The sequence below is a fragment of the Microcebus murinus genome, chromosome 16 (genome assembly GCF_040939455.1).
Source record: "Microcebus murinus isolate Inina chromosome 16, M.murinus_Inina_mat1.0, whole genome shotgun sequence".
NCBI classification, from domain to species: Eukaryota; Metazoa; Chordata; class Mammalia; order Primates; family Cheirogaleidae; genus Microcebus; species Microcebus murinus.
In genome coordinates this window covers 14718548-14745163 of record NC_134119.1, presented here as the reverse complement: position 1 = coordinate 14745163, position 26616 = coordinate 14718548, and the positions used below count along the sequence as shown (strand labels likewise).

Sequence of the window (26616 nt, the reverse complement as noted above, 5' to 3'; positions counted from 1 at the left end):
ATAAGCCTCTGAGAGAGAGACTGCTTTCTTCCGAGTTCCCAAGAATAGAATCTCTACTCGCTAAGGTGGGTGTAGACTAGCTGAGATCCCCATGCCAGCACTCAGGGGTGTCATTCAGTGTCCTGGATATATAGCAGCTAAATGCAGTCATTAAATGCTCAAAAGTATATTTACACAGTAGTTAACATCATCAGTGGGTTCTTAGAAACTGCCACTTTAAGTGAAACAGCATATAGCAGGTCCTTCAGTAATATCAGTTACATTCACATATTGGTGAGGAAAAACAGTTGGTTTTGTTATACATCATTTTGCTTAAAGTCACTTTCCAAGAACTTTCTGACAATGTTAAATGAGGCCTTACTGAACTCCATTTTCTCTTTGATAAACATCGGTAGTGTGGTGTGGAGGCAGACCTGAGGGTTGGTGGTATAGATGGAAAGAAGGCATTCATGTATAAGCAGTGTGAGGTTTTCTGTCCATTATAAATATGTTATTTTTCAAAATTGCTGATGAAAGTGTTTTGAACCATATACTCTGTTTTTAGCATGTTTCTATTCAAGAGGGACAAGATGCTAACATTTTATAAATATAAGATAATAATATGGACAATTAAGATATAATAATTGCTGAGTTGCCATTTAACTTAAAAAAAGAGATTTGTGAAAGCTGCATTTAGAATTATGAGATTATACATGTGGATTTATAATTTTTTAAAGAAAATTGTTGAAACTCAGGTTTTGACTCCCAAGTTTGATAATTAAACATGTATCATTATGTTAGATTAGGATGGAAAACAAGTACTTGCGTGGTCAGAATCTCCTGTTGGAATAGATGTAAATGAAGGGACTGGTGAGGATTAGGAATGGGACTTTTACTTTATTTGTGATTTATTCTTTTCTAGAAAACAATCTGAAGCAAAAATGCCAAAATACTAGCATTTCTTACTTCTGGGTGGCAGATACTTACGGATTATTCTCTGTACTCTTTTTGTATTTTCAAACTTTTCATCTAGCAAAGCTGTCAAAAACCTTGTTTAAATATGAATAGTAGCCTGACCTCAATCCTTTATTAATAAAAAATGAAAAATATTTTAAAGAAAAAGAACTGGGTTATATAATGAAGTACCCAATGTTCAATCTTTTATTATGGACACATTAATCTGACTTTTAGTCAGTGGTTCTCTTATTTTTTTTCACCCTGGTCAACTTGAGTGATTCTGCATATGCCCATCCATAACATTCACCCTCTGAGTGGTAGGGAAATAGAAAAATTTTGTAGTTAGAAAAACTCTCCAGGGAGTCTGAGGACCCTCTCCCTGCCACTGAAGTAAATGTTTAAGAAGATGTAAGTTATACTTTCTCTGAAGTAGTTTCTTCATTTTTGACATCCTTCTATCTAGGGCACCAGAACTTGCACCTCTGAAAAGTAAAATGATCTATGCGAGCTCCAAGGATGCAATCAAAAAGAAATTTCAAGGTATGGTCTGGATTTACTTCTGGGTATTTAGAATGGTGAGCCCCTGGAGTGGGAGCTGCAACTTTTCTAAGAAGCACCTCGTTTTCTTGGAGAGCTTTGGGCAAAAAAAAGGAGGGGGGCGGAGAGATGCTTGTTTTGAGAAAACCATAAGGTTGAACCCAGCATTTCATTGTGTCTTCTGCCTTGTGCTGGTCACTTTGAGTCTGGTGGCCCGTGTTTAGTAACTCTTCCTTCAACATTGTGTATCACTTGTTCAGGCTGGTTTTAAACTAGTTTGTGGGGTTCCCAAGATTCTCAAGTAGCAGGTGGAGATTAATTGGTTTACATTGGTCATATTTTAATAGTAGATTTGCCATTGCCTTTAAATGTAGTAGTTGCAAAAGGAAATGTTTATAAATGGGAAAGGTGCTCTTATTTCTAGTTTTACTATTGAATGGTATAATTTTAGGTAATGATGCATCTGTGTCCAAAGGAAGTGCAGTCACTCCTTGAGCTGGCCAGTCGTATTAGACTTGCCACTGGGTGATTGGGATCCTGATGAGATGGCCTGGCCAGACTCCAGCCAGGAGGAAATGTTGGTATGATGGAAAGAGCATGGGGCAAGTGCCCAAAGGGTTAAGCTTGATGTCTAACTGCTGTGTGACCTTGGCCAAAACCGCTTAACTTCCATGGGCATTGAGTCTGTCAGCTATAGAATGGGAGGCTTGGTCTGGATCATGTGTGAGCTTTAGTCTAAGAGTTTGCCTGGTCACCTTCCTGCCATGGCTATCCAAACAGCTGAGTAAGCCAGGGTCACAGGGCTTGGCCTAATGTTAGTTTTGTTTTGTTTGTTTTACTGTGACTGACTGGTTTTTATATTCTTGTAAAACAGGTTTGCCCTGGCTTGTTTTATTTAGTCAGGAAAACAAAATTCTCGCTTCCTTTCCCAAGCCGTGCTGCTGCATAGTTTGTTGCCTCGTCAGGTTTTTCATGCATTTGATTTGATGTTGGGCATCCCCCAGAAGCATGTTCACTGGTCTGTTAACTGATGTTTTAAAACGATTCCTTAGCTTCAACACTTTCACAGCGCAACCAAAAAAGATTCAGAGTAGATTCTTCATCATCTTTATTCTGCATTGTCTTTTAGTAAAGGGAATTACTATTTAGACTTGATTCGGTGATATGTCTAAAAAGACAGGGTCTTGCTGTGTCACGCAGGTGAGAGTGCAGTGGTGTGTTCATAGCTCACAGCAACCTCAAACTCCTGGGCTCAAGCAATCCTGCCGCCTCAGCCTCCTGAGCAGCTGAGACTACAGGCACTAACCACCACGCCTGGCTAATTAAAACAAAAAAAAATTTTTTTTAAAGACAGGGTGTTGCTATGTTGCCCTGGCTGGTCTTGAAGTCCTGGCCTCAAGCAGTCCTCCTACCTTGGTCTTCTAAGGTGTCAGGATTATAGGTGTGAGCCACTGTGCCTGGCTGGTGATCTGTCTTTTAATGACAGTGACCTTATCACCTTTCTTGTGATGAAACCATCCACTGGCTTTCTCAAACCAGTTCTGAGTAGTCCAAAAGCTGAACTATTGTGCTTTCCACAGCTTGACAAATGGTTTTAAGATGATGGAATAACAATGCAGCCATTTAAAAGATAGCAGCTGGTATGGAGAAGCTACTGTATATAATTTCATAATTGAGCTCATTCTGCAGTATGGTGATATAGTTTTTCTAAGAAAGCAATCAGTAACACTTCACAGTTTTCATTGTGATAGTTTTCTTAAATGTGTGATGTACTACACTGGAGAGCTAGCTGTTTTCTATAGCAAAAGTGATGCCATTTTACTTACTTTTCACTACAGTTGACTAAATCAACTATGCAATCAAAAACATCTAATTCATATTTTTATTTATATTTTAAAAACCAAGAATTATTGCTAGAATTGCCTTTTAATTTTGTATTGATAAATACAACATATCTGTAGAAAAGTATACATTACCAATTATTGTAGAACTTGATGAATTTTCAGACAGAACATAGTGCTTTGTTTCTTGATCTAATTACCAGCAGCACCCCAGAACCTTCCTTCCTTCCACTCATACCACTGTCCTCTGCCCCTTCTTCCACAAAGGATAGCCCTGGCTTCTACAAATGGAATCATATAGAATGTATGCTTTTTTAATCTGGCTTCTTTCAGTCAGCATTATGTTTATGAAAGTCATCCATTTTTGATGCATGTAGTTACAGATTATTCTCATTACTGTGTAATAGTCCATTGTTTATAAATACGTTTATCTGTCCTTATTAGAAGTGGTCTTTAAAAACAGTTTAATATCTTAGAGAAAGAAGTAAGCTGCTGCCATAATTCTAAATAGAATTGTTGTTTTTTCTCTAGGCATAAAACATGAATGTCAAGCAAATGGGCCAGAAGACCTCAATCGGGCTTGTATTGCTGAAAAGTTAGGTGGGTCCTTAATTGTAGCCTTTGAAGGATGCCCTGTGTAGATCATTCAGTGCCACAAATTGAAAGCTTCCATGTTTAATGTTATCCTCTTGCTATATAAATAAAGCAAAAATATATTTAGGCCAGGGTCTCACTGAGGGGGAACTGTCTTGTCATCTTTTAGAGTAAACTAAATATTCTATGAACTTTTGCAAACAGCCCTAAATAAATCTAAATTCTAAAGTTTTGTTGGTGTGAAATTAAATTTTTATTGGCCAAATGCCTGTTTTGATGAGTTGACTTATAAAGGTTTTTGTTAAGCTCAGGATTTATAATGCAGTTCACAGAACAGTACAAGGCCATGTGAAGAGAGTTATTACATCTTTGTTAACCTCAGCTGTTACTTTATTTTGCTTAGAGAATTGGTCTTAATCTGGTTATAATTTTGGCCCAAATTCTTTATTCTTCCTTGAGCTAAACAGAATGGAATATAATACATCCTTACGATATATAAAAACACTAATACACTAACAACAGTATGGTTAAGGCAGGCAGTCTTTCGGTTCTACCAAATGTATGATGGAGAGTGCCTCCACATTGTGTCCACGTACAATCCACGCTGAGCTTGCAAAGCACTATTTCAAGCACGACGTTGGAATACAGGAAGCAGCCCTTGTAACTTCGGTGAGCTCGCCATTCACTAGTTGGGAGACTGTTCTGAGAGTGACCTTGCATCTTGGAAATCATGGCGTGTCCTCAGGAGAATGTGCAGTGTCTTGTAACAACTAATTATAATGCAAATTAGAGCACCATTGTAATCTGCTTTGTTAATGAAAATGATAAAATGGTATATTGATGAGCTGGGACACCTGTGATAACTTTGTGTCTCCTTCAGAACTGTGCTGCTTCTGATACAATAAAGTGTGGAAGAACATTGAGTATGTTTACTTTGGGGCCTGGGAGAACTTAGTTTTCTAGGGCAACTTGTGGACTGTGTGAAGTGGGAGCAGGTACCAGGCTGACACTTGCAGCAAGCCACTGTTCATGACACTTGGACATGATTGTTGTCAACATCACAGGCATAACACTGAACAGTATAGAGATGCACAAATAGTTGAACTTAGAAGTAGCAGTAAATGGCTTTATGTAATAAAGGAAGCATTTTAAACTTATCTCTTGTGTAATTATTCATGTATTAATTGGGAATAACAGATTTTGCTTTTGATATGTCATTGAGGTTTTGGTATTTCTGACAGTTATATGGTCACAGCTGCCTCCTCTAACTGAATAAGAAAGTTGGTGTAACCATTGGGAACCTTTTTCTTTTTTAATTTACTTCAATGTTTGTTAAACTTTTCTAGATTATAGGTTAATAAAATCACATTTAAATCTTAGAAAATAGAAAAGGAGAATTATATATTATCCTGCTATATACCATAACATGGTTAGCATTTTGATACACAGTCATGTGCTGCATAACATTTTGGTCAATGACATATTGCATATATGATAGTGGTCATATATAAGATTATAAAACCATATTTTTACTATACCTTTTTCTGTTTAGATAGGTTTAGATACACAGATACTTGCTATTGGAGGAACATGCTGACCAGGGTTGTAACCTCAGAGCAATAGGCTGTACCATACAGCCTTGCTGTGAACACCCTGTGCCTTCTAGGTTTGTTTAAGTGCACGCCTTTTTCTTATTCCCAATGTTTATCCAAATGCCAGGCTTTGGGGAGGCAGAAGAGGTTATCATGCTTAAATCAAAATACTCCCTTCAAAGTTGTCTGGAAAATAATGCTGGCTGCTTGTCCTCCTTTTATCCTGAATTTATCATCTCTACGGCACAGCAGTGCTTTTAGTGCCTGTATATTAATTGGCCTCCAGGGAAGTGTTGCCAGCGCAAGACTGGCTTACTCAAGAATCAGCCATGTAGGTAAAGCCATGTGTTTGGAGTGTTAGAAGGAGAAAGTCTTTTCTGTGGTTTCAGCTTGTGAAGTGTGACACTACTTCAGTGACAGCCACTCTGCTGCAGTGCAGGCACATGCGTGCATGTGAGAGAGATGTGTGCCACGGGAAGGATGTCAAACAGTATGCAGGGGTGGAATTAATGTAAACGTGTCCCAGCCCCCCACTTTTATTCTAGAAATTGGGGAGATGCTACTAGTTATGACTCTACCTAGAGAAACCTTTGAGAGAAAATTTTAGCGATTCCTGAGGTTGGGGCCCAGGAACCATGCTAACAAGCACTCTGGGTGATTCTGGTACAAAATTAGGGTTTAGACCTCAGCTCACCTTGATCAAGAATAAAACTGCAGGTGTGCTCTGCAGAAAATACATTTACATCTTCACAAGTGTTAATACATTACAAAAATGTATGGAAAGCTGACCTAGGGTTCATCTAGTGGCTACTCTTGCCCTGAGAAAGAAGCAAACAGAATTCTATCAGAGGTTGACTAAAGTTTATTTCAGAGAATATTAATCTCTGAGAAAATAGTGAACACAGTGACTTGAGATAACAGAATTAGGTTTAGTCTAGTGGCTTCCTTTCTGCAGAACTGCCCAGAGTGCTGGCGGGTCCAGCAGACACAGGAAGTGAAATTTCTGTTTCTTGACATGTTCATTGCCCTTTGGACCATCAGAGACTGTGCATGCCCAAGGACGCATCACTGTCTCATAATTTGGGGCATTTCTGAAACACAACAGGCTCTACAGTGGGTTCCAGCTGGGCTGCAGCTGGAAGAAGAGATACTAATTGCATTGTGGCTGGTGGGGAGCAGCAGTGAAGGGGGCTGTTCCAGCAGCCAGGGCTTTCTAGTGGGAGGAAGGCTTGCATAACTTGTGTCTGGCTGGTGAGGGCTCTCCATGGGTTCTGCCCAGTCCCAGAAGGCAGCTGGGAAGGGATAGAACCTCTGAGGGATAGTCCCCTCAGTAGCCAGCCCAGAGAGTTGAGTAACATGCCTAAAGCTCACTTGACTCGTAAATGGCAGAACTGGGACAAAAGCTCGGATCTTTTCTTCTGTTCCTGAGCTAATTCCCACTGCACCTCTGGAGAGTTCCACTTCATTTTTTTTTCTTTTGTGAGAGAAGGTCTTGCTCTGTCACCCTGGCTAGAGTGCTGTGGCATTGTCATAGCTCACTGCAACCTCAAGCTCTCAGGCCCAAGTGGTCCTTCTGCCTCCACCTCCTGAGTAGCTGGGATCACAGGTATGTGCCACCACACCCGGCTCATTTTTATTTTTAGTAGAGATGGGGTCTCGCTATTTCTCAGGCTGGTCTCAAATTCCTAAACTCAGGCAGTCCTCCCGCCTCAGCCGCACAGAGTGTTAGGATTATAGGTGTGAGCCACTGAGCCCTGCCCTCCACTTCATTTTTGACATCTGGAATTCAAAGGTTAGATGTTGTTCAGTGATGCGATTTGAAAGGGGCAAGAAGGAAAGCGTTACATTTCTTTTGTGCTCTGAGCTCCCGTTAGACCCAAACCTGAAGGAAGGACAATGAGAAGGCATTTGTAGAGGGTATAGACTGCTTTCTGAAATCTCATTTCCCCCTGTCCTGTCCACCAAAGGTTTGCTAGTTTCCCGCTCTCCCTGTCGTCACTGCACTGCTGCCTTCTCCAGGTGGTGTGGGTGTGGCCTGTAGGCAAGATGTCCTGGTGCCTGTGCCTTTCGCTGGGTATCACAGAGAGATGACCAGAGTAAGCTTGTCAGAAGAGCCTGTGTGTGTGAGGGGCTTCTGGGTCTGGGGTGCTGTTAGGCTCAGCATGACCCTGGAGCTTTAAAGGGGAGGGTTTAGGCACAATGTTCTCAGAACTCTCCTAGCCCTAGTGTTGGCAAGGTGAGATGCAGAAGCCCTGCCAAGCCCAGGCAATGGCCTTGTGAAGCCAGGCCTGGGAAGAGCAGTGCTTCCTGTTAGCAGGCTCACAAAAGCCACTTCTCCAGTACAGCTGTATCTGCAGGACAGACAGCTGTGTGGCCAGGCCAGTGATCCAGGCTCTGTATCATGTTGAACACCGTGGGGGGCAGGCAAGGAGGGGTTATTAACCTCTTTTGCAAGAAATCTGCTGAGGGCTGCTGCTTTAAATTACACTCCTGAGCGCCTCTTTCCTCCTCCCCAGACAGATGGTGGAAACTTGCCCAGGCATAGAACCTCTGAGGAAAGGCAGCCCAGAAGGCTGCCTGGCGCACTCGGGCTCCCTCTGCCGGCCTCTCCCAGAGGCCTCTGCTGGGCCTAAGGGCTGCTCTGACCCTGCTGGGGTACACAGGGACAGAGGAGGTGCCTTAGGTCCCTTAAGTCAGTGGTCCCCAGCTTTTTTGGCACCAGGGGCCAGTTTCATGGAGGACAATTTTTCCACAGACTGGGGATGGGTGTCGTGGTGGGGAGGGCTGCAGAGCTCAGGCAGCAATGCACAGCCCGTTTACTAACAGGCCACAGACTGGTAATGGGCTGCAGCCCAGGGGTTGGGGACCACAGCCTTGAGTGGTATTTTCCTGACCTCCTGAGGTGGCCCACACCCTGCTCTGTGCCTTCCTCTGTCTTCCCTCCTTCCCCACAGTAGACACTAGGCTCCCACCAGGTGGACTGAAGGGGAGCAGCACACTAGCCAGAACCCAGGGGCACCCACTGTACCTTAGAACCCACAGGTAGCAGATTGGTACCCTCAGTGTCCCTTGTCTCTTCCAAGGTCTCCCCTTTCCTCTGCTCAAAATGAGTAGCCCCCCTTCCTGTGCCTCCAGAGGGCCTTTACCCAACACAGGGGCTCGGAGTTCTGCAGTGAGACAGGTGATGGGGAAATGCAGGTTCCCAGGCCCACGAGGGCGATTTGGCAGGAGGCCTGGTGCCAGGCACAGGTCTGGCCTTGTTCCCCCACCCACTCGCCAGGGCCCCAAACTGACGTTGCATTAAAGCCATCCATGTGCGGAGATCTGCCTCCCCCATCTCAGCCCCTGCTCCAGACATGAAAGCACACAGGTACAGTTTTGAGGGGCTCAGTGGCTGCTTGACAGCTCTTCATGGGGTTCCATACGCTCCCAAACCCAGCTCTTTCCCTCCAACCCTGATCCACCCAGGCCACCATGCAGTGCCAGGCAGCGGAGTGGGTTTGAAATCCGCTCTGCCTTTTACCAGGTGAGGCTCACCTCACGGGAGAGCCAAGCACAGGGCCAGGCACGTGCAGATGCTTCCTCCTCCTACCTAGTCTCCCTGTCAGAAACCATGGTGTCAGTGTCCCAAGACCTGTGGGCTCCCTCCCCAGAGTTCTAGAACAGGAATGACTGTCTCCTCTAGCTTAAAACCCTCAGCGGCTCTGCTGCCTTAGGCAGTCCAGTCCCCCTGGCCTTCATAACCTGGCCACACGTGCCTTTTCGGCCTCCCTGCCTTTCACAGCCTGGCCTCTGCACCACTGTCCCCATGGCGGAGACCCTCCCACACCCCCCCAGCAAAACACCTCCTCTTCCCGGGAGCTGTAGCTGAAGCCACTTCTGGAACCTCCCCAAGATTTCCAGCATCTGCACCTTGTACAAGCACTAGCACACAAGTGCCACTGCATGGTTAGGTGGCCCAGACAGTTGCTCCAAGAGCCTGGCAGACGCTGAGTGTTCGTGGGAGCTCAAGGAAGGAGGCAAGAGCGTACACAACGTGCAGAGATACCTCCCGAGGCCTTGAGGTTCCGGACAACCACTCCCAGCATCACACCCACCACCTAAAGGGGCTATAAGGTGCAGAGATGCCAGGGCAGGCTGTGGAGACCAGGCTCCTGGGCTGTCTTGTAAGACCATCATGCAGGTGCCCCAGCCCCCTAGGTGTGAGGGTCACAGAAGGTCTAAGCTGGCATCCCCTGGTGAGACTGCTTCTAGAGGACAGGCAGCAGGCTGCTGCGGCCATGGACCACCCTCCCGAGGTAGCTGTTCACCCCAGCCCCAGCGAGAACAGAGGCCTGCCCCTGTTCGTTCACTGTGCTCACTTCTCACAGCAGCCCAGGCCACCAGCCCTGCTCAGAAACCTCAGGACCTCAAGGGCAGGGGACAGCAGTCAGTGCATCTGGCTACCAGGTGTCACAGGCCCCGTCCCTTACCCTGCCAGGCTGGCACTGGGACCTGGGAGGCAACAGAGAGAAGTGCTGGGGGGGCTGGGAAGCAGCGAGCTTCACACTCTACACAGAGCCAAGGACCACACTTCCCCCACCCACAGGGCAGCCCCTCTTGGTTCCTCATCCTGGGCCCGACAGCCAGACGGGGAGCCCCAGCATAAGACCAGACACTGCAGCGCCGGGCAACAACGTTGGTTTTAATGGCATTAACATCCAGGAGGTCACACGTCAGTTCTGGCTGGCAACTTCGAGGGGTGCGGGGTTGCTGCCTTGCTGGGCTGGGCTGTGGCCCTCCAGTCTGCCCCACAGCCTTTGAGAACTTACCACCTGGTCCCGGCCACCTCCCGGACCTGCCCCACTGAAAAAAGACAATTGCACTGACTGACAGATCCCCAGAGCGTCGGCTCCTGGCACACACCCGTGGGGGCCGTCACAGAGTTGACGAGGGCTTTGGCGTCTGCGCAGCGGCGGTCCTGGGCTGCTCCCGGGGAATAGTGTTTATCAAATGTGACAAAGGTTCTTTTACAAACTGGGGGTCTGGAAGATCTATTTCTGTGGCTCTAAGAGACTCTTGTCTCTAATGGCTTCTCTTGGAGCTACCGGAAGTTGGGCCTGGATAACGCTGTATTGGTTGGTTATTTATTTGTAAGGAATGTGTAAGGCATTTTGGTAAGTTGAACAGTAACTTCTTTTTCCACAGAGGAGACTCAGACAGAGGTGCCCTCCTTTGAGCTGCTACCGTCCTCCTGTGAACAAAGAGGGCAGAGTGAGGGACAGGCTGGGCCGAGGAGCTGAGGTAGAACCCCTTGTCCCCAAGGCATAGGGACAGTTGGGCCTCTCCCTGGATTAATGCCCCAGCCAGTCCACAGAACAGGAGCCCATAGCCAGCCCCAGCTGAGGATGCAGAGGAGAGCCGGGGCCCTGAGTCTGGGGGAGAAGTGTGTTCCTGCAGCCAGGGGGCTGGGCCTGGGGCAGGGGCACGGCTGAGAGGCCCCTGCAGGCTGTAAAGGGAGAACCTGGGCTGGCAGAGGGGGTCAGACGTCCCTTCCCACCGAGGAAGCGAGGGTGGGTGCTGGGCCTGGTGGCTGATGCCATGTTAGAATGTCTGCGTCCCCACCGCTGTTCCAGTTCCACTTCTCCTCCTTGGGGTTCCCAGCACTGTGCCCACCTCCCAACAGCTCGACTCCCACCCACTCCCAGTGCGGGCTGAGCCCCAAGTGCAGCCCCGGCAGGGACAGGGCACACTCACTGTTTTTTCCAGCTGTTCCTGCAACTTTTTCACTGTGTCTTTCTCCTTTGCCAACTGCTCTTGGGTTGTCTTCAAAAGCTCCTGCAGTTTGGTGGCAGCACGCCCCAGGTCACTCGTTAACTTTTTCTCTTTTTCTAGTCTTTCCTGTGGGTCACAGGGTTGGAGGGGGTCACATGACACCAGCAGGAGGGCCACCACAGCTGTGAACATGGGCCTTAAAGCCCTGGGCACTGGGCCCTCTGGGGCCACGAGGAAGGCAACTCCTGGTCACCCAGACAGACAGTGATGACTGGGAGGAAACAGTCGGTGTTGGCCCTTAGGTCTGTGTCCTGTCGTCTACCAGCTGCTGGGAGAACTTCCTGGGATAAGAACAGTCACTGCACTGTCCATTGCAGCAGCCATGAGATACGTGGCTGCCGCACCTGGCACAAGGCTGTGGAACCGACTTCATTTAAATAGCCACACGAACTAGTGGCTGCCGTGTGACCCCATGACATTGCAGGGTTAGGATCCTCCCCCAAATAAGCCTGGATCTGCTTGACAGGCCTCAAGATGCTCCCCACCAAAGGGAGACAAGGGTAAGCCAGTGCTGAGGGCTGGCCCAGTCTCCCCTTCTTGGCCTCAGTGGCCCCAGCCTGGCAGCAGATCCCACCCCAGCGCCCACCGCTACCTTCAGCTGCGCGGCCTCCTCCGTTTCTGAAGACACCAGGGGCCCAGCAGCGCGGAGCTTCTCCAGTTCTTCTTGTAACCGACATGCCAGGGTCTGAGCCTTCTCAGAGAGGGGAGCAGGGTCCGAGTGAGACGCCTTAAAGCATAGTTGAGCCATCAAACCCCACCAAGCACGCCTGGGGACCAGGGACACTCCTAGCCTAATGGGGAACAGCTCAAGCCTCTGGCTGGGACGAGCAGGCAGGACCCATATGTCCTATGAGGCAGGAGACAGCCTGAGAGCACCAGCCCCTCAGAAGACCTGAGGACACAGACCACCCACAGGCCCCCAAGGTGCCCAACTGGCTGGGCCCACCCTCCGGTGCCCCTTGGAGACTCAAGCCAAAAGCTAGTGGGGGCTGAGAGCTGGGCAGGGCCTGACCTCCTCAAACTCGGCCGTGAGCTTGTGCCTCTGCATCTGCTCGTCCTCCAGGACAGCCTCTGTCCGCTCCAGCTGCGTCTTCAGCTGTGTGGAGACATCACAAGCGTAGCTTGGGAACCTGGCGAAGCACCCTCTTGGGGGCACAGGGCTCCAGGGCAGGTTGAGACCGTGGGCCCACCTTCTAGCTGCTTCTAGTGCTTCCTTGGCCTTGCCCACCCTATAGAGGAATCTGCAACATGCCCCCCTTGGGGAGATGGTGCCCCAGGCCCGGGCTTGGAAGATGGCGTTTTTGAGGAGCGGCTGATGGGACCTCTGCAACCTCAGGTGCCATTAATGAGACCCACAGGATAAGATGCTTCAGAATACCAGTCCCACAGGAGTAACTGCCCCAGGAGCCACACCACAGCCATCCTGGTGACAGACCCCTGCCTCCTGGCGCAGCTATCACTTAGATCCAAACCCTGGAGAGCAAACATCCTGCTAGTGACATCCCAGCAAGTGCTACCACAGGGCCAAGTTCCCTTCTGTGGCTGAAGACCCTGCCAAGGGCTGCTCCCCAGCCCTGTGGGCACAGACCGTGAGTTACAGGCGCCCTCCTTGAGCCCCTCCCTCACAGGCTGTTAGGGCTAAGAGTCCCCCTCCCCCCTCCCTGGCCTCTCCACCCTGCCACCTTCCCTGTGTCATTCAGAGGATGGGGGCCCTCATCAGGGCACAGAGGAGTGGGGCGGAGGAGGCCAGCAGCAGCCGGCAGGCATTTACTCAGAACAGGCTGCGGAGCCTGCGCTCCACCTGGGGTTAGTGACGTGTCTGGGGCCAGCTCACCGCCCTAACCTCGACAGGGTCCAGCTCGGCTGGGGGTGCCTCTGGGGAGGCAGCCGGGGACCCAGCTACGTCACCATCCTCTACGTGGCTCTTCATCTCACTCAACTGCTGCCTGACCTGAAACAGGGAGGGTGGGTTTGTGCAAATACACGGCCGGTCACATGCCCACCTTGCACACACTCACACACTCGGGCCCCCCTTGGAGGACCAAGGCTGCTCTTGATAGTTAAAGCCCCTTCAGGGACCTGGTTTAGTAACCGTGACCTGTATCTGAGTCCCCAATCCCATAAAAGTTTGCTGGGGCAGGGACCAACGTCACAACCCCCAAACAGCTACACAGAGGCCTGGAGACCAATAAGCCCCTGGACGGATGAGATCTGTGTGACCTGGTCCATGGCCAATGCGCAGGGAGCCCTCTCGGAGGGCGAGGTCACCCCTGGTGGACACAGCCACACAGAGCTAAGGAATCCAAATGGAATAGGAGGCGGCCAACAGCACTGTCTACCTGTGTTTCTCCAGAATGCAGTTTATGTCTCAGAGCCCCTTCTGGGGTCTAGGAAGGATTATGGGATGATGTTCTTGCCAAACAGGGTCCCCCACCTCTAAGCTCCATCACTGGGGGTGACACATCTGATGCTCCATGAGGCCCCCAGACCACTGGGCCTCCAATTTGAAGGGCAATGGTGTCACCTGAGAAGGTTCCAATCGGGAGACCTGGCTAGGCCCCTTGGCAGGAGCTCCCCAGGGGATACAGGTGGCCTCGGGCCCCATCTAAGAGGCCCTGCTCTGAGGAGCAACCACACATGCAGGGGCTGCCCCCACACTGCTTTCCCTCCTCCACTCCAGCCCCAACGACAGAAGCTAAACTGCACAGGTGAAAGATGACAAGACACATTGAGGGGTTTTTTTCTATGCGTACCCTAAGCTTGGGGCATACCCCTGGGCCTCTCACCCAGATCTGGCTTAGCCAAAGACCTCGATGAGTGGCCCCAGACTCGGGAGACTTGGTCTGGGCAGTACCCAGCCTCTGGTGTGTGTGGTCCAGGTAAGCCCCAAATGACCAGGGGCCACCCAGGGAGTTGGGAGCACGTGCCGCACTCACTGGATGCTGCAGCCAGTGCCAGCTCTAGGGACCAGACCTTCTGTCCCTTCTCAGAAAGCCAGAGCTGCATATTTTTATTCAAAATCTCCCAATTTCTAAATGTTGTCAACCAATTCAAGATTTTAAAAGACCATACAGATCAAACGCAACACGTCTGTGGTGTTCCAGCTGCTGCTGGCAGCCCTGGCCCCGCACTGGTACCGGGTCCAGCGAGGCCCCACTGGGCCAAACATGCCAAGGAGCTGGGACTTGGGCCCCTCCGAGGCTGCCGGTGGTGGGCGCTCCAACCGCCTATGAGTGGGGCTTGTCTTTCTCTGCAGCCAGGCTCGGCACGGGGCCAGGCATGGAGCAGTCCTCCCTGCACAGCTGTGGGTTCGACTGAACGGTCTGGGCTGCCCCTGAGATGAGAAAAACCTGCAGAAGACTAGGAGCTTGCTGAGAGCCACAGGGCGAGGGGTGGCCAGGCCGGGAAGGACTCTCAGGCCTCCTGCTCTTGTGCTGCCAAGGGTTAGAGTGTCCCTGATGCCGCCAGGGGACACAATGGGCTCACAGGGAGTGCAGACCCCCAGAGCTCCCACTGCCTGGAGCAGGCAGCCAGGGGATGGGACAGGGAGCGTGAACACTCTGGTCCCCGCATCCACGGACCCAACATAGAGTTTTGGGCAAATGTACAAGAAGGGCCCACGAAGCCTGCCCCACATAGATAAACTGGTGACATGGTCCCCTCTGCTAAGCTTCGTTACCTTTGAGTGGGATATAAACACGCAACTGGCAAATTCGCTACACACACACAACTCCCAGGTCACACTTCCACCCCAGGAACGCCAAGTCCACCTACCAGGGCAAGCTCATCACTTTGTTTCTGGGCTTCGCTCTTGGCTGTATCCAGCTGAGATTGAGATTCTAATAAAAGTTGCCTCAACTTGGGGAGAAACAGCCCGGTGATGGGAAGGAAGAGAGAAGAGAAAACCGGCTCCTGTGAGTTTGCACCTGAACACGAAACCTAACCCAGCCATCAACCAACACCCTTGAGGAGAACATGGGACAGGGCAGGGCGCTGGGCTCCCGAGGCTTCTCGAAGACTTAGGAAGGACGGCATTCACTGCACGCCTGGCTCAACCCATCACAAATGTTTATGGATTATTTCTTGCAAAAAAATGCCAAAAGTTTGAGATTAAACCAGAATTGGGGGTGCCAGGTTTGTGCTTTCTGCTTCAGAACAGTCAGAAAACAGTATCTCATTTAATTAAATCCATTCCCCACTGGAAATGATGTCAGCGAGCCGGGCAGCAAACTCCCTCGCTGGGAGTTCCAGGGGCTGACCTAGAATGCCAAGTCTCCGTCAGAGGGTGAGGCTGCCTTTCTGAAACTTGCCCGAGACAGGCCTCGGGCCTCACGGCCCCAAGAGGAGTCCGCAGGAGTCAGGCAAAAGCTGAAACCCAGACTGTGAGGCCCACATGAGAGCTGCTCCGAGGCTGAGGAGCAGCAGCTCCAGGGAGGACCACACCCTGCGGGGCAGGGGCTGCGGTCCTGGGAGAGCCAGACTCACCCCTGCCACCTCCTTGGCATAGTTCTGGCACTCAGCGCTGGCGGCTGCCATGTGCTTCTCCAGCTCCGCCTCCAGATGCGAGGTGTGCTCCCTCACCTGCACGGACACGCACGGGCACACGTCAGCAGCCTCCAGCCGGCCGCAGGAGGGCGCTAGGCACAGGGCACAGGCCGGCCCTGGATAAGCAAAGGCTGTCAGGAGACCTCCGAGGCCCACGAGAAACCAGTCGTGGCAGTAGAACCCTTCCAGAAAATGGTGCCCTGAAGCCCACACGCCTGGTTCCTGACAGGCTCTCAGACCTCAGGCGTTGGGAGAGGACAGCCCTAAGATTCACGTGCAAAGGCAGGTAACAAAGTACCTTCTCCAAGGCCTGGGCTCGCTCTGGTGTCTGAAGAGAGCAGTGGGGCCACCTTGATTCTGAAGGCCATGACAGAAGCCACTGTTTACCAGGGCTGAGCAATCTGCAAAGGCCATTCTAGGGTGTAATGTCTCTCATCAAGGAAGAACAAGATAGACAAGATTCCTTGGCTGTTGGAGACAATAGCCTCTCTTAAGGCACGTGGTCCATGAGGGAAAAACAACTAGAGTGGTCTCTGTAATGTCACTTTCTAAGAGGCTCAAGGGACAGGAGAAAGGGCTCTCTGAGCAGGGCCCCACATACCTGATCTGAACTCTCAAGTTCTCCTTTTAGCTTCTCTACAATCTCTTCAAGATGTTTCACTGTGGCCTGTGACTGTAAAGCAAGGAAAAGGTCCCATCAGATGAGGACCTGGGGGACATCTCCTAACCGAGGCCATCCTGGGACCCGGGCAGGACCAGTCCAGCTCAAGAAACCAGGCAGCACCCACCCCTCCAAGCCCAGTCAGTCACTCCGGCGCCCTCCAGCAGCGTGTTCCTGGGGGTGGGCGCCTCCCAGAGACAGGCTCGGCTGCCATCCTACAATCGCGCTTTATGGGGCATCACCAAAAAACACCAACCGAGACAAGTCTCATAAGTGAGAGAGATGACCCTGTGAACTATCCCCCTGGACTTCACAGAATTCCAGTCCAGCTGTGTGTCTCAGAGGTCGTGTCTGGCTTCCCGAGCCCCAGGAGGTGTGCAGGGCCCGCTGGTACCTTCTGCAGCTCCTCCTCTGCGGCGCCCACTCTGGCCTTCCACACCTGCTCCTCCTCTTCCACGCTCTTCTGCAGGTCTTTGAGCATGCCCTCCTGCAGGGACGCCACACTGAGGCGGCCGTTCCCTCCCGGGCCCCACCCCACATGGATACAACTGCCTCTTCTGCCCCTCAGCCCCTGTGACACCCTGTCAGAGCTTCCCCTGCTGTGACTTTTTTCCAGTCCGCACAGCGTGGGGAGGGAACGTGGCTGCTATTCCAGGAGGGAGGGCCTCTGGCCAGTGCCAACACCAGCTGCAGGGCCTCACAGGGAAATGAGGTCTGCAACCTGGAAGGGGTCCTCAGGACTCTCCTCACTGTTGGGCTTTGCCACCAGCACTGCCCTTGTTAGGGGCCAAGGACCAGGAGCACAGGACGGGTTGGCCAGAAGGGAGGGATGGACCTAGCATCAAGCTTGGAGTCACCAGGAGATGGGGTTTCAACCCACAGTGAGCCACTTACCTCGCCCTTCCCCATGGCTGTCTGCCTGATCATCCTCTGTCATGACCGAGTCTCTCCTCCCCCGAGAGACCAGCCCTGAGCCTGCAGCTCAGCTCCCCCCCGCCACAGCACAGAGCAGTGATGACCTCAGAGCCTTAGCCAGCCCTTTACCACTCAGCCAAAGAAACGGCGCCCAGAGCAGGGAAGTGACTTGCCTAAGGTCACAAAGAGCCAGTGGGCTTCTCTGAAACACAACCTGCCTCCCTCCCTGTAAGTCCCGAAGCTCTCCTTCCTGGCAGTCCCTCGGGTGGGAGGGACCCCCAACCCACAACATTCACCAGTCTGGTCTCGCTCACCGTCTCGCCCAGGATGGTGCGGTACTGGTCACACTCGGCCTGCAGGGTGCTCTGGGTCTCCTCAGCCTCCCTTAACTTGGAGGCCAGGTCCTGAGGGCAGAGGGGAGAACAGGTGCCCAGTTAGCCAAGCACAATGCTTTTTGTTTGGTGCCCACTAAAATGAGGCTGGGCATCCTTCCATACCAGGGACAGGGGAGAGTGTGGGGACAATGGCAGCCCCACTTACCGAGGAGGGCTCCGTGGTAGCTGGTGGCTGCTTCAGCAGCTCAGAGCCTTTCTCTTTGAGCTCCTGCAGCCACTCAGTGTAGTTCTGCAACAAAATGTGCATGGTGAGGCCCAGGTATATTCCCTGGGAGCAGTGGGGTCCCCAGAAGCCACCCACCCTTCCTACCTGGTGTGCCGAGACAGAGAGTTCGGGGAGTAGAGCCAGGAGGGCCTCCCTGGTCTGCGTCTCAGTCAGGCGAAGCTGCTTCTCCAACTCCTCCTAGAGGGTTGGCAGGGGACAAGGGTGTCAGCTAGAGGTGCAGGGCACCCCTTAGGGTATTTACTGACATGCCTGGGTCGCCACCCCAGGAAAGACAGGTCCTCAGCTGTCCAGGGAGGGACAAGAAGCAAAGGAGAAGCCGAATGGCTCTGTGTCTGTGGACTGTCTGAAGACAGGGACTCGCCCCCGCCCATGCTGGCCAATGTTAAATAGACGGAGCTCTAATGGAAGGAGGGGATAGGGCTGCCCGGCTGGCAGGCTCCCCCCAGCAGGTGTGCGGGCTCCATCAGCTCTCCACGTGTGGGGAGGGGAAAGGGGTCCAAAATGATGTGGGGTCAGGGTGGGAAGAGGCAGCCGGCGGACACTCAGTGTTTTGCAGGCAGCAGCTGTGACGGGGCGGCATGTGGAGGAAGAGCAGCAGCACGTCTCCCAGCAGCCATCACGACAGCGGGCCCAGTGTTCCCCTCTGCAGAGGCAGAGCCCACTCAGAAAAGACAGGGCACTTGGCCTGGCCCGTCTCTGGTCATGTCCCTCCTGAAGTGTGACTCTACACCCCTTGCTGTGCTGGGCCTGGAGCCCCGGCTGGTCCTTAAGAAAAAGCCAGCAGCTCCCATTCAATGCACAAAAAAGGAAAAGGAACCAAAAGACACAAGGAGCCATGAAGCAAAGCCTAGGACCATGGCGTCCCCTGGGGACAGAGGACGGGGCCCCTTTTCTGTATGCTGTGGGTGACTGCTGGGAGTTTCTGCCTAAAACAAAGTTTTATCTGATAACCTGTCCCCAGTAGGTTGCACCTGCCACCATCCCAATACCACCTGGCCTGGCCACAGCACACCCTGGCCTGCTGTGTGCTCAAGAAGCCGACCCTGCTGGGCTCCCCAGTTACCCACACAGTGCGGGAGGCCTGCGCGGACCCCCATTCAGGTCTTCTCATCTGTGAGTCCAAGGAAAGCCACAGAGAACCTGGGTGCCACCTTCTGTCATTATCTGGCTGCGTGACCATGAGCAAGTCACATGGATTCTTTGGTCACAGCTTCTGCATTTGCCACAAGGTGGCCAGATGGTCTCCGAGGTCACTTTTGGGTTAAAAGTTCAAGATTCTAGGAGTCTGATTACAGCTCTAACAGCATGGCCTGAGGCCAGCCTTCAACCCTGCCCCATCTTGGGGCCCTCATCTGAGATGACCCACAGGCTCCCTGGGAGAGTCATGGGAGTCATGGCAAAGCTCACACTAGTGACTACTGGGACAGACATTCCTGTATGAGTGAGGCTGGGAGAGAGATATGTGACCAAAAAGGGAGGTGAGGCTTACTTGCCACTGCCACTGGTCACATCTCCTGCCAGAGCCTCTGTGCTGGCTCCTGACTGGCCCAGGGCCCCAGAGGTGACACAGGGGTCCTAGACACTTAGAGACACCAGCTTTCACCTGAGCTGGGGGCAGAGTGCGGGGAGCATGGAGCCAATGCAGACTTCACTCCCTGAGTGTGTGCTGCTAAGCTCACTGCTCCCCCATGACTTAGTGTAAATATTACTCATGGAACCTACTGGGCCATGAGCTCAGATGGCCCGAGAAAGGAGGATTATTCACACAAAACGCCACACAACAACAGCAACGTGGAAGTCCACAAAGGCTGTACAACATGGGGCTTGGTTCCACCCAGTGGCTGTGCTCAGCCCTGTGCCCTCATGACACAGGGTCCAGTGGGGAAAGTCAACCAAGGACACACATCTTTGTCCTCTCATTTTAAGGAGGAAACGAAGGCAGGAAGGGAAGGGAAAGAAAGGCGGGGAGGGAGAGAGGAGGAGCCGCAGGAACCCAGGCTGCCCTGTGCGCAGGCTGTGGACCAGCAGGGAGTCTGGGGACGGCAGGTGCTGACCTTGGCCTGGGTCAGGGAGCGCAGCTTCTCCTCGCAGGCCCTCTCAGCCGTGGCCAGTGCCTCCATGGCCTTCCAGTTCTTCTCTCGGAGGTCCTGGAGGGGCCATAAGGGAAGAGTCAAGGGCTCATGCAGGGTCAGTTGTTGACACATGCCCCATGAGCCACCTCAAGCCAATCTTGGGCAGGGCAGGGCCAGGCCTTGAGAACCTCCCCAATCTACACAAGATCCCACAGGAGACCTGCAAAGGGACAAAATGCCCTTTACTTGGCCCACACCCATGTGGCCTCTCCCTGGCAGCACTTAACCCAAGGCCAGGGTGCCACAGCTTGATGCGGGTGGTCATGGCTCAGGGGTGAAGAGGCAGGTGCCCTTTAGAGGAAGACACTACCAGTATGAGGGATGAGGGAGGGCCAGCCCATCTCTGCCACCAAACATCCAGCACTGGCCTGGCTGGCTCTGGCAGAGCCTGGCACAGGGAAGATATGACCGAGGCCCCATGGTCTCCGTAGAGGAGATGGTACAGTGGGCCTGTCACCTGCCTGGCTTCCTCCACATCCCCTCCTCCTGGCACCAGCCTCCCACTTGTAGTGAACACAATGACCCAGGCTAGGCCCATTAGCACTGTATCTCCATCATGGGGACTGGCTCTACTCTGAGGCATGTGACACAAGCTGATCCAAGGGCAGTCAGCGCTGTGTCTTCTGGTGGAACTGAGGGTGGGCAGAAGACCCCTGCATACCCGACACCCCCAGAGGAAGGCAGGCCTCAGCCACTGGTCCCAGCACAACAGGGTGCAGAGCAGAGCTCAGCCCTCCCCTGACCAGTCTGGGCAGGGGCCACATGGCAGGTGTCTTCAGACTGTCATGGAGGAACCATTCCTGGCCAGCTACACGCTGCCCTGGCCTGCTCTTCCCAGCCCGGCTCACCCAACCCCTCCCCACTCACATTGTTCTTCACTTTCTGCTGCTCCACAGCCTCTCTGAGCTCAGTGGCCTCCTTCTCCAGACACGACACTTGGGACTCCAGGTCCTTGAGTCTGAGGAGACACAGCAAGGTCACTGCCTAGGCTCCAAGGTGCCATAGCCCCCACAGGTCCTGTCTTGGGAGGGCCCCCTTCCTCTGCCCAGAGCGCCTGGCCTGAGGCCCCATCCTGGTGAGGAACACCCCCTGGGCTGAGGATGGTCCCCTCCGACTGCCCCCTGCCCCCTCCACCTGACAGGGCGCAGGCTCTCAGGGAAGCCAGGCAGCTGCCCCAGCTCCTCCTCCCCCATCCAGAGCCTCGACCTCAGAGTGGCCACGGTGGCCAGCATGGGGGGGACCTGGACTGTAGGCTTTCCAGGATGTTCTTTCTTCCTGATAGATTCAGTCTGTCCCCACAGAACATGCCACATGGCCCTTCTCATGGCCACACCTGGCTTGCAGAAGACCTGGGATGGGCATCCTCAGGAGATACCTGAGCTCCAGACTCGCACAGTGTGACAGCCCCGGAAACTGGGCACCACTGCTCGCAGCAGATCGCAATAGCCACGACTCCACCTCCAGTGCAATGGACTATCTATCCTTTGTCCAAACCCCAACTCTCCTGTGCCCAAGGGCTCCCTCCTCAGTCTATGGCCTGGGAGCTGGAGTCAGCCTGAGACGACCCCCAGATGCCGTGTAATTGGCAAGACACTGGTCCCCATCTTTCCCACACTTCCTTCCAGCTGCAAAGACCCAGTGGGCCCTGTCCACCCTCATCATGCAAAGTGAGGGGCTGATGCTGCTACAGAACCGTAATAGCGGCTCTGAAGGACAAGTTCCACACAGACACTTTAATATGCCACCTTCTGCATGAAGATTTAGAACAGATGAGGAAGGCTCCGGGGACATATGAACTAGAGATTCCAGAGTGGTCAGCAGGGACCTGAATCACAGTAACTCAAGCCACTCTTAAGCTATAGGAAGACGTCCCCCCACGGGGGGTAGGGGGGGTGGTCTGTCACCAGCCTGGGGAAGGGACATAAGTATTTCTATTGCTTATTATTGGCTCTGACCAAAAGCTTTTTGAAAAACACCTTTCAAAGGCACACTAACACTGAACAATTTCAGCACAGGCCAAGCAAGCTGGTTGCCCCAACTACCCTGTCTGGTAATGGACGCTGGCCCTGGCACAGCCTCATTTTTTTAATCTTAAATACAATTTGCACCTCGTCTTGAAGACAGCTGTTGGCTTCCTGGGTGTCAGATTGAGGCTCACAGAACCCTGATGCCACGCTCAGAACCCTGCTGGGGCCCACAGCCTCTTCCTGCAGACAACAGTCTCCTCCAGCAACCACCCCACGAGCGTCCCCAGAGGAACAGGACCCTGAGGAACGAGAGTCTGCAGCCCAGTGGCAAGGACACACTGACAATCGCCTGCTTGGTGGCCACTGCCTGAGTTCCAGAACATTTGGGGCTGAATCACTCCTCTCTATTCTAGAATAAGATGGTCCAACTTAGACAATACTTTTAGATCAAAGTTTTGAGAAGGAAATTAAAAAAAAGAAACAATTTCTGCCAGACACATCTGCATGATGCAAAAAATTAAAATTGATCCTGTTGGCAACATGAGTTAATTAGCCTAGGAGCTTACTGTGTGGTCCAAGAGTCTGCTGGTAAAATACAAGAGCAAAAACCTCAACAAACATGACCTTCTCTACCCAACAAACCATCAAACCATCATGAGAAACAAAGCGAGCCCATGTTTTCCAGGAAAGGTGGAGAGGTTTTAGTTGGGGGTCTTCCATGAGGCACTGTGGGCCTTTGTGTGGCTGCTCCTTTCCCAGTCCCCAAGCCATAGAGCCCAATGCCAGTGAGCATGGGCTGTGGCCTGGGGAGCCACGTCTGCTCAGCAACACACAGGGAGACGACTGTTTGGCAACAACAGCCAGGGTGAGGGAACCGGCCCGGCTGAGCTCCCAAGACTGTCGGCAAATACTCAGGAATGCATGGCCCAGGGCTGACAGTCACAAGGACCTGGGCCCCTGACTTGAGCAGTCCCACCAGGTGTTGGCTGCGGCCCTAGCAATAGCAAACAAATAGTCCCCAAGTGTGACCTGGCACTGCCGACACTGAAGGAAAACAAGATCTGGCCAACAGTGAAGTTACCTCATGGACAAAGGAAAACAACTGCACTGTTGTCAGCTCTAAGCTACACCAACGTCCCAAAAACGTGGTCCAGCAAAAGCCTGGATGACAACCTGGGCTCTCCATTCTGGGTTGTGCAACCATTTTCCTGTGAGATTGCCAGATTTCAGTGTCTGAAACCCTCGTTTATAGACACAGAGAGAACTCTCCAACCTCCAGCCCTTCCTCTTATAGAGATGGAAGGATGGAGGGACATCAAGTGGCAGGAAGTCTGCCCACCCCTGCTGGGCACTTACCACTCCCCACACGATGAGCTTTGCTCCTTAAGAGCGGACAGGGAGCTCTCTGCAAGTCTGCCTTCTTTCCTGCCCAGGCTGGTCCCCCTGTCCTCTAAGTCACTGGCCTCTCAAAGGGGCTCTTCCACAGGAAGCACCTAAGCACCCCACCGAAAGCCCCAGTCCCCAGTGTCCTTGGCTGTCCCCTGCCTTGCTAGCTTACCGGGTCTGCTGCTGGTCGGCCTCTGCTCTGCTGGCCTGAAATGAGACAGAAAGTTCCTTGGTCTCCATGAGACTCACCTGAGCAGCAACCAGCCTGGTGGGAGCTGCCTGCCCCATGACCTTCCCCTCCCCTCCTGCTGCCCGGGGAGGAGACTGACCTGGGCGTCCCGAGCCTGGCCCGCCTCCAGCAGGGCCTCGATGGATCGGATTCTCTCCATGAGCTGGGAGTTTTCTACCCTGGCGTCCGTGAGCTGCCCGTGGAGACCACTCAGCTCCTCACATTTGCTCCTCACCTCTGCTTCAGAGGACTGTAACTTGCTGCGCAGCTCTGTGGCAGGGCAAGGGAAAGAGACAGGGTCAGCTGCTGGAAAAGGCCTGGGGTGAGTGCCCTGACAGCTGCCCCTTTGGGGCACATGGGACACAACAGCTCCCTCCCCTCTTCCTTTGTATGCCTGGGGTTCTTAAGACATACTTCAGACCATGGGGACCTCTTATTAGCTGCCAAAGAAAGTGACACCCTGGTGTCATTCCTGAGGACCATCAGGGTAGAATGAAATGCCTCAGACCACTCATGAGAAAAAGATAAAGGCTGGAAATAGACTCCAGTTCATATTAGTGGGGACCAAAAATTCTTTAGAAAGTGACTATGTGGCCCCCACTGGCCATGCCTCCCCCACCTCCCTGGCTGGGTCCCTCCTCTCCCTGACCTTTCGGTGATCCTCAAAAGCCATGCCAGGGTGTGACTTTATTTTGGCTCCCTTAAGGTGTCCTCCTCCTCCTCTCCTCCCCAGGGATGCCGCACTCTCCCCCAGGCCTGATCTCGTCTCCAAGGCCTGACTCTGCCACCTGCCACTTCCAACTGAAGCTCTGATTAGACAACTCAGCCCTGCTGCTCTGTTTTCCTGCCTCCACCTCCTGCCCATCACTGCATTTCCATGTCCACCACCTGCCAGGCTGTCCTTGCTGTGCCAGCACTGCTATGGCACCTGGGCCTGGATAACTACAAGAGCCTCACCCTGGTTTCCCTGGGCCACTCCTGCCTTCTGCTTTGTGCTCCCGGTGCCAGGGGACCCGGAAGTGCAGATGAGACCACATCACTCCCCTGCCTCAGGCACTCCTGCCACACTTACACAGTGCCTAAACTCTTCACAGGGATGGTGACCAGGGCCTGCCCATCTGGGCCCACATCAGCCACCAACCCTCTCATTCCAGCCACTCTCATTCACCTCCTGTTTCCTTTACAGGCCAAGTTCACATTCGTTCCCCTCTCAGTGCCCTGCGCTGGCTAGCCGCCGCCACCACTCATCCGCCCCTGCCTCAGAGGCTTCTGCGACCACCCAACCTAAAGCCAGGCCTGGAGCAAGCGAGCTGGGTCCTGGGGCCTCCCAACACCCATTTTTTTTTTTTTTTTTTTTTTTTTTGAGACAGATTCTCACTTTGTTGCCCAGGCTAGAGTGAGTGCCGTGGCGTCAGCCTAGCTCACAGTAACCTCAAACTCCTGGGCTCAAGCGATCCTGCTGCCTCAGCCTCCCGAGTAGCTGGGACTACAGGCATGCGCCACCATGCCCGGCTAATTTTTTCTATATATACATTAATTGACCAATTAATTTCTTTCTATTTATAGTAGAGACGGGGTCTCGCTCTTGCTCAGGCTGGTTTCAAACTCCCGACCTCAAGCAATCCGCCCACCTCGGCCTCCCAGAGAGCTAGGATTACAGGTGTGAGCCACCGCGCCCGGCCTCCACACCCATTTTTATAAATGAAGCTTTATTCAAACACAGCCAGACCTGTTTCCTTCCCTGGTGTCTACGGGCACTTTTGCTCACTGTGGGAGACGAGTAGTTGTGACAGAGACCGTCTGGCCCATGAAGCCAGACACCATCCGCCCCTTCACAGAAACAGTGCCCTGACTTAAGTCCCTGCAGAGAGCACCACTGTGTGACCCTGTCATTGTGGGTGTCCTACTGAGCCCAGCACTCATGGCAGTCACTCAGACATACTGGGGAGGCAGGGACTGTGGAGCTCTCACCAGCACGGTCTGCCCCTTTCTCCAGGGACTCTCCAGGCCCCACCCTTGCCACTTTCCTCTCCACTTTCGACTGTGGAGCACAGGGGGGACCACAGGCCCCACCCTCAAAACCCGGCTTGGCCTCATAAGCTGAACGAGCCGGGAGAGCAGAAAGGCCTAGAACAGATACAACGTGAGAAGACCAGCTAAGGCCTCAGACCACGTGGGTTCATCCACAGCCACATGGCTCCATGGGCAGAGAGACTGAACCCAGGCCTGGGGGGAGGTGGTGCCTTCCACCCCCACCCCCAGCGCTTATAGGCTGTGCACCTAAGCTCCACCCCCAGGCTCCACCCCCAGTGTCCTGCTCACAGTGGACAGTCTCCTGGCATCCTGACTGTGCCTCTAGCAGTCTCCTGACAGGGCACAATCCTTGCCTGCTGGACTTTCTGAGGGACAGAGTCAGGGACCTGCACTGCCCTCACTGCAACAGGACTGGCCTATGCAGTTCTGGCCCTGGCAGTGGTGCTGGGACAGTGTACAGACCCTGTAGCCTGCACCCTGGGCCCCACCAGGAACAGGGTGCCACCCTCACCGGCCATCTGATGCTGCTGCTCCTGGGCCTTCTCAGCGTCCGCCCGGAGGCTGGCGTGGCTGGTCTGTGTGCGGCAGAGCTCCCGGCTGACCTCGTCCAGCCGCTTCTGCAGGGCCTCCTCGCTCTCCTTATGCGACGCCTGGGGAGGAGCAGAGGGACATGGCAGTGAGGATGGGGGAGGAGGCCGGGCCTCATGAGCCCTGTGGCTGAGGACAAAGCTCTTTACACCAGCCATCCCACCCCCACCAAAGCCCGGGACAGGCTCTGGTCTGTCTGTGCAAGAAAGGGAACTTAGTTCCTT

General features: G+C 52.8%; 2 protein-coding genes across 7 annotated transcripts in view; one reads left to right on the top strand and one right to left on the bottom strand.

Moving 5' to 3' along the window:
- Positions 1-4827, top strand: part of DSTN (destrin, actin depolymerizing factor) — a 29848-nt gene extending 25021 nt beyond the window's left edge. Inside the window, exons 3-4 of the mRNA XM_012759534.3 lie at positions 1400-1476; positions 3846-4827. Of these exons, the coding sequence (XP_012614988.1) occupies positions 1400-1476; positions 3846-3955 (187 nt within the window). The 3' untranslated portion in view covers positions 3956-4827. The remainder of the gene's footprint in view (positions 1-1399; positions 1477-3845) is intronic.
- Positions 4828-10164: 5337 nt separating this feature from the next.
- RRBP1 (ribosome binding protein 1) overlaps positions 10165-26616 on the bottom strand; it is a 68775-nt gene continuing 52323 nt past the window's right edge. Inside the window, exons 8-24 of one of the 6 annotated variants that reach the window (XM_012759532.3) lie at positions 26316-26454; positions 23871-24040; positions 23714-23748; positions 21056-21146; positions 20111-20203; positions 18141-18233; positions 17976-18059; positions 17750-17839; positions 16915-17007; positions 16461-16532; positions 15800-15895; positions 15089-15172; positions 13149-13265; positions 12327-12410; positions 11907-12041; positions 11237-11380; positions 10165-10733 (exon numbers count right to left, since the gene is read on the bottom strand). In XM_012759532.3, the coding sequence (XP_012614986.2) occupies positions 10695-10733; positions 11237-11380; positions 11907-12041; positions 12327-12410; positions 13149-13265; positions 15089-15172; positions 15800-15895; positions 16461-16532; positions 16915-17007; positions 17750-17839; positions 17976-18059; positions 18141-18233; positions 20111-20203; positions 21056-21146; positions 23714-23748; positions 23871-24040; positions 26316-26454 (1659 nt within the window). In that variant the 3' untranslated portion in view covers positions 10165-10694. The remainder of the gene's footprint in view (positions 10734-11236; positions 11381-11906; positions 12042-12326; positions 12411-13148; positions 13266-15088; positions 15173-15799; positions 15896-16460; positions 16533-16914; positions 17008-17749; positions 17840-17975; positions 18060-18140; positions 18234-20110; positions 20204-21055; positions 21147-23713; positions 23749-23870; positions 24041-26315; positions 26455-26616) is intronic. The other 5 variants (XM_012759528.2, XM_012759527.2, XM_012759529.2 and 2 more) reach the window with 5 other exon arrangements.